Source organism: Leptonotus elevatus, chromosome 15 (assembly GCF_054856555.1).
Source record: "Leptonotus elevatus isolate MCC_2025b chromosome 15, RoL_Lele_1.0, whole genome shotgun sequence".
NCBI classification, from domain to species: Eukaryota; Metazoa; Chordata; class Actinopteri; order Syngnathiformes; family Syngnathidae; genus Leptonotus; species Leptonotus elevatus.
In genome coordinates, this window is record NC_141253.1 from 18,628,963 (window position 1) to 18,636,462 (window position 7,500).

A 7,500-nucleotide genomic window follows, 5' to 3' on the forward strand; every position below is an offset into this window, starting at 1 on the left:
CAAACAGGATTCTCAGCTAGGATCAGCGCTACACACTGCATGTGTGAGTGAGGGGCGGGACCCGCACGAGCCCCCAGCAGCCGCTAACCCCGCTTCCCCCCTCCTTCTCTACCCTTCCTCCCTGTGCCACACTGCTGCTGCATTAAGAGACGCTCTGTCGGCTCCCACAGTGTGCGTGTTTCATGTGTTCCGTTCAGTCCAAATAGGAACCGAACCAAACCGGTCCTGAAATGCGTCGGCCGTCTGGGAAAATTCAACAATCCCGATTATCAATCCGACCCTACGAATGAAGGATTAAAATTAGCTTTTGGCTAAATTGTGTCCCACGAGGATTTTTTTTTTTCCGGGACGGCTGTTAAAAAAAGAGAACAATTCTGGAAAAACAGGTTGGGTGGCAACTCGGGAGTTCCCACTCGTGTTTCGCCCCAAGGTCAGTAAACCAAGCTAAGATAGCTACATTGCTAGCATTACTTGTCCATAATGTGAGGCTACATTCAAATTCAAACTTTCTTTCCCCATTCGTGTTTCGCCCCAAACTCAGTAAACCACGCTAAGCTAGCTACATTACTAGCATTACTTGTACATAATGGATTATTGCCTAAAATGAAATGTTTCCTGTTTATTGTATTTTTTGGAATGTAACACCAATTAAAACATTAGCGGTGGTTGCAACTTGTAGCCATTTGCAGACGTCCATATACATCTTACCACGCCTCAAACACCAACATTATATCCCTTGACATTGAGTGATACTCAAGAGAACCAACATCCGCACAGTGACTGCCCTAAAAAAGGTTTTAAGTAATCTTACCGAGCATCCACGGCAATCACAGCCAGGGGTCCATAAGGCATTAAATATCTACATTTTTTGTGTAATCCATGTTTTGCTGAGTTAATACTATTCTTCATCATTTTGAAATAATCAATACTGCTCTTCTTTCATGTTGCTATTAGTAGGCACGTGATTTTTATTTTATTTTGTTGACTGTGTGCGTGTGTTTGTGTGTGTGTGCGCCCACAGCCAAGAAAGCAACAGCCAACATCATGTTTGAGGAGAAGAAGAGCTCTTAATCAGGACCTCCACACAGGATCGTCTGTGCAGCTGTTCCAGAAAATAATGTTGCCTTGTTGTATTTAATGGATTATCTTGTCTGGTATGTATTGTCAAAGCCATTTCCCCAGTCAGTTTACTTGTATGACAGGTGACTGTACATTGCCCTGATACTGAATGAACTCAATAAATGCCTAACTGGATTGGTTGAATGTTTTTTTCTGCCATAACATGACAATATAATGATATCCAGACCAGAACCCCTATATAAAAACTGGATTAAAAAAAATAATAATAATGTAAAAAGAATCAAACAGAGAAATGGATTTAGGTTTATGGCTGGTGAGGCACTGACATTACTCAGATTTACAAATTTATCAGTGAAAAAGTGGCATACTTGCAATTTGCTAGGTGTGAATTTTGGATTATTAAAATGTCTGGTCTCATTTTCGGTCAAATAACAAATGTTTTATATGCTGTATATATTATATACATTAGGGCTGAGTATCGATTCAAATGTAATCAATCCATTCGATTTTGATTCACGAGAGTCAGTCCGATTAAATTTTAATTAGATTCAATTCACTTCAATCCGATATTGATTAATTATGGAACATCAAGTCTTCTTAAATATCAAGGACATGATAAAAACTCCACAAACATTAAATTCCAAATGAAATTTTGCGGAGGAAGTAACTGGTTAAATGATTTAGTGTTATAATCACTTAACATTTACATCAGCAAAAATGAGATTAAAACATTTTCATAATTCTAATTGAATAATTATAGATATAAATATATATATATATAATATTCTGAATTGTAAGTACAATAAATCAGGTCTTTCATAAATGTAAGAAAATACTTTTAAATTCATGTGAACAGTAAATGTCAACAGTATAATACGGGGGGAAACGCCTTTAGAATTCAATTTATTAATTTATGGGAAAAATATATTAAAATAATCGATTCATGGTTTTATGAATTGATTTCAGGCTCAAAAATGGAAATCGATACGATATCGAGTATTTGATTTTTTAAACCCAGCCCTAATATATATGTTGTTTTGTCTTAATGTTACGTGGATGAAGTCATGCTTCTTTTCGTCTAAATAAAAACTTTCCCAATTAAGTCTGAGGGCTATGAGCCCTTCTAACTGGATTACACCCTCCAATCCAGCTTTATGAACAAGTGATAGGCACCTCCAAATTTGCCGATTCCAGAAGATTGGGACAGGATTTGGGTGTGTGAGAAATTGTGAGCGTATAAATTTTAATAGGATTCCGTCTCCAGCCAGACGCACTGCACATTAGTTTTTTAGGCTGTGGACCAATTAGATTGACATGGCAGCACATGCAGGTGGAAATCTGCACAAAATTATCCACATATACATTGTGGAAGCAGTGCATTGTGTGCAACATGTAATAAATATGAGAGCAGGGCATTTTTATTTGCTATATATATTTTTTTGTATTTATTTCCACATTTAATTAAATTATTTTTTATTATTTTTTGCATAGAATTTTTAACGCATTTTGAATTTATGTTCACTTTTATTTATTTTGGAAGGTTTGGTCCTCCATAGTGGGGATCACTGCCAAAGATAGAGATATGTTTACATGGAGATTTTGTAGTCATCCTTATGGGTAATGTAAGTCAGTGAGGTAAACGTAGGACAGGGTTTAACACGTTAACTTTGCTCTCGTAAGATGTATTCTCGCAGCATTTGTGAGTTCACAAACTCTCGAGAATCCATCTTGTACCGCTCCCATTGATTTTCACCGATACGAACAACTGGTGGTTCGGACCAATCACAGAGCGACATTGTATTTGGGGGCGGGATATGCAGCTGTGACGAAAACAAGAAGCGCCGAAGCCGTGGGAAAAAACAAACCGAACATGGGGACACCGGTGGACAAATGCGTGGACGCTGCAATTAATTCTGTTCTCACTGAATTAGTCTCTTGTATCCGCATATAAACATTGCAAAACCGACAACATAAACTCAACGCCATGATATCAGCTCGTCACAACAGTCGCGTGTTGGTGACGACATTTTCATCTTTTGCCTTCATTGGTCGAAACAAAGTTAGGTAGACGTGCACACGATTCTGCTTCGTCCAATCAGCTCGAAGTAACACGTACCTATTTTTGCACTTCCATCAGGATCCGAGCAGCGCCATTCGGTATATATTGGAGCACAGAAAGGCAACAAAAGCGAAGGCCTATGGCTTTTGCACAGTATCGTATGGTTTCAGTATGACTCAATTGACAAAGTTTTTTAAGCGCTGTTCCAAGGGTGTACAGTGATTGATTTTAATGGCTTTATAAACAACTATATAAAAACAGTTCATAAAAATCCATGCACTCTCAGTGTAAATTGATTCTGAAATATAGAGGAAAGTTATGTACAACAGTGTGAACCGTAACAGTGACTTCATTCAGTTAAGTGGTTCACCACAAATATACTTGGCTGCATAGAACATTGACAACATTATTGCCTACGTCAAAATTTGAAGAAGAAAAAAAAAGTGTGGAAAATATCTAAGCAGGTCTTTTTAGACTGATTTGAAAAGTCACTTATTTATAACAATAATAATAATTAAAAAAAAAGCACTAGAACCAACTCAGCAAGAACTTTCCCTTTCCCAAAAGTTACATTCTGAATCATCATGTAAGAAGTATTATACAGAAACTCACTTGCAGAACAAAAAAGCCTGAGTTGACAAAGAAAGGTAAAGTCTTCAATCCAAAAAAGCCTGAGGAAAAAGACCACCGATGTTCTATTTTACAGAAATTTACAACATTATTACGGAAGGGAAAATTGCTCATGAAAGGAAGAAAGCAATACAGTTTTTTTGTTTTGTATTTTTACAATGTTCTTCTTAAATAATTCTCACACAAACAAATGAGAAAGTATGTAAATGAGGTACGCCAGGTGGTGAGCCTGAGCCCAAACTGGACTGGACATCAGCTTCTAACATGATTCATGCGACAGCTGACGGTTTTGACTGACTTAACACTTAAATAAGGTAGATAATCACATTAGACATGATCAAGACAGACAGACATGAACGACAGTCAAAACACAGGATCCAGTGTCACGGGTTGATGGGAGTATGAGGCAGCGCTCAGGGTCTATTCTGTCCAGAGGTTAAAAAAAAAAAATCTTTATAAAAATAACAAAAAGTGTGCTGCGTGCAGCATTTAACTCTTAAATAGAAAAATATGCTCTGATTTGTTTTCCTTGATGCCTGGTTTGAGGCGCTGCTTAGCGTTCATCTCCAGTGGTGGCACAGTGCTTCCTACAGCTTCCCTGTAAGGCGTGTACTGCGTTAGCGAGTTCACGGCCGCCAAAAGCGGGCCTGGGCAGCTTCCGTTATGTCTTGCGGCCACTCCAGATCTGCTCCGGCGTGCTCTTGTGGTCCGACGAATAGTCGAAAGGAGATGGGTGGCCCAGCGAGTCGTAAGGCGAGCGCTGGTCCCGGGGGGAGCGGGGCCCGCTGGCCGAGGCCCTCTGCTCCGTCTGCCAGTCCGAGTGGTAGCGGTAAGACGAGCGCTGGTCCGAGTGGGAGAGATCCTTCAGGTCCGGCCGGTGCTCTCTGTTGGAGCGCAAGTCCTCCAGCTTCCTTTGCTTACCGTCATTGTAATGTCTGAGACACACAACAAATGATATTCATAAGCCTGACTGGGAAGCAAGTAAGATTGTTGGGAAAACTGAAAGATTAAACATTCAAATGCAATTTTCAAATGGCAAAGGCTGCAATCTGTAAAAACAAAACTCATTTGGGCAGTCAACTATACATATTTTTTTATATTCAGTAAATCCCCTCCATCACTATTTTGCGGGATGTTTTTGTTGCAATTAACTCATTCACTCCCAGTCATTTTCAGTGAAGCAACCCCCTTCGCTCGCTCCAGGCTGTTTTACTGGATTTTGACTGATTTTGCAAAGCCCACAGAATATTGTGTTCTATGGCTATAGAAACAAAAGATTAGAGTCTCTTCTTTCATCAGGAAAAAAAACTGTATTTTTGTATTTGTTGCCGTTTTGCAGCAATTAGCATTAGAATATAACTAAGTTTAATCATTATTCACAAATCTGTTAAAAACACGGGCGGAAAAAACTTGTTGAAACATGGCCCTGGCTGATCTCATACTCTGCAGCCACCTGCTGGCCGTTTTCTGCAATAACTACCATTGCTTTAGATATCAACTCCTTCTGGTATGCTATTGCATAAAAAAAAAACATTAAAAAACTTATAAATTAGAGGTGTCAGTCGATTAAAAATTGTAATCGTAGTTAATTGCATGACTTCAATAATTAAAATAATTAACCCACGTTTAATCGCAAATTAATCGCACATTTTATATTTCAATTTATATCAAAATTTATAATAAAGTGTACAATAATTTTTTTATATAATTTTACATACTCTTGTTAACATAAAACTGGGAAGAAATGCTAATCTAATAGAAATATGGTAGCATTTATTTCAGTCATTGATACAGTAATTTCATAATAATTCATAATTTATTTAATCTATTAAAAAAAAAAGGTACTGTAAAAAAAATGAAAGAGTGTTTGTGTTGGTCATTTTTCTTTCACGACATCGCATAATTGCGTTTGTAAGACAATGGTGACAGCTCAGTGCATTTTTCTTTTCATATAAAGAGCTGACAAATTTTTTACATGAAGTAACTTGTGAAATTCTGCACATTTTAAAAACTGTAACTGTTAAAGTGACTCCTTTGCACAACGTTGAATGCTTTTATTTTGTTAAGTTTAATACCGAAGCACATTGTAAAATGACGCAACTTTACTGGAAACGAAACATCAAAGATCGTTGCGTTAGTTATATATTAAGAGCTATCTAATTTTTAACATTAAGTAACTTGCGAACCTCTGCACATTTTTAAAATTGTAAAATGCAACTTGACGCCAGTCTTCACAAATATATGCATTATTATTTAATTTATTACTGCTTAATTGTGTTATAGTGACTCCCGTTGGGACGCTTTTATTTTAAGTTCTTGGATACGCATTGATTGTCAAGTGACGCCGCTTTACGGCAAGCCAGAGGCGCTGGCGCTCTGCTGCAAGCGACAGCGAGCCAAGAGTACGACTATTTGCTACACATAGAGCTATTTTTGGGAGTTGCTGAATAAAATACGCCTCACATCTAAAGATCAAATTACTTGGGGTCACTCCAACCAAGTGCGTTCTTCCACAGCAAAGAACTGGTGGTAGTGCTATACAGTCCAAATGGCTCCACCACGCTAACATTCTGCCCCTTAAACATTGTGTGCCTTAGCTCCAGTGTATTACAGTGCATTTCTATTGGGTAATTTTGGCTTGGACATTTCTGCTGCGTCACGACTGGAATTCCCTTCAGTAGAGGCTTTGCAAATAAGGGGCGGTCGTTAATCGAGCGTTAAAAAAATTAGTGCTGTTGAAGGCACTTTAAGTTAACACGATATTAACGCGATTATTTTGACACCCTTAGTATAAATATGTTTTTGGTAGTGAAGGACAAAGTATTAAAAACGTATTTAAACATTTTTGGGTTTGAATGAGTTAATAAACCGTTTTGGTGGAACTCTTGTTTGATTGATGTAATTGTACTTTAGACTATAAGATGGCAGCACACGTTAGTTTGAGACTGGGTCAATTTGAAAGAAAAAAACAGTAAGCACTGTCTTTTAGCACGTCCTGTTTTTCTTGTTGAAAACTATAGGAGGATCCTGTGTGACGTATTGTTTATGTTTCGCGCGTTGCATCACGGGAAACATTGTGTTTTATATGGAGTTCGATGGTTTTGCACATTTGGAGGAGGATAAAGAGAAGCAGATGGTTCATTCTTGTTGTGCGATCAATTGTACGGCCCGTTGGGGGCCTGATAAAAAGTTTTTTTTATCGCATTCCCACCGAAAGGGGCCCCGAAAAATAAAACAAATGGCTGCGAGCCGGGAGGGTATAACTTGACGATCAAAGCCTGGATTCCGACTGATGCGGTTTGTGAGGCTCACTTAATTGCCGTTAAGTAATTAAGAGGATTTGAAGGAATAATAAATCGAGTTTTGTGCCAAGTTTTCCACTTGAGTGTCCACATACTGTTTATCTTATCCGAATAAATATTGCATTCTGCATCTGTGTCATGATACCTGCCGACCTCACTTGTGTACGCAGTAGCTATAGTTGTTAAGTCCTATCCTGACAGCTGCATTAAAGGTGTTACAATGCTAGTATGCTAATTAGTGTTGATCCGATACCGTTTTTTGGCCCCCGATACCGATTCCCAGCTTTGCAGTATCGGCCGATGCCGATACCTAAGTTGTTTTTCTCAACATGAAAAAGCTGTCCATCCAAAGTCCTATATTAGCGTCAGAATTAATAGTATCGGCATGTTACTTGTTAGTACTCACAGATACCACTGTTTTAATGCAGT

At 38.3% G+C, this 7,500-nt stretch overlaps 2 protein-coding genes across 3 annotated transcripts in view; one reads left to right on the forward strand and one right to left on the reverse strand.

Moving 5' to 3' along the window:
• The window catches only part of reep5 (receptor accessory protein 5), a 13,910-nt gene extending 12,656 nt beyond the window's left edge, over window positions 1-1,254 (forward strand). Inside the window, exon 5 of the mRNA XM_086096723.1 lies at window positions 1,022-1,254. Within this exon, the coding sequence (XP_085952849.1) occupies window positions 1,022-1,071 (50 nt within the window). The 3' untranslated portion in view covers window positions 1,072-1,254. The remainder of the gene's footprint in view (window positions 1-1,021) is intronic.
• Window positions 1,255-3,342: 2,088 nt separating this feature from the next.
• Window positions 3,343-7,500, reverse strand: part of chd1 (chromodomain helicase DNA binding protein 1) — a 63,346-nt gene continuing 59,188 nt past the window's right edge. For both annotated transcript variants that reach the window (XM_086096588.1, XM_086096587.1), the window contains exon 36: window positions 3,343-4,704. In XM_086096588.1, coding sequence (XP_085952714.1) covers window positions 4,431-4,704 — 274 coding nt within the window. In that variant the 3' untranslated portion in view covers window positions 3,343-4,430. The remainder of the gene's footprint in view (window positions 4,705-7,500) is intronic.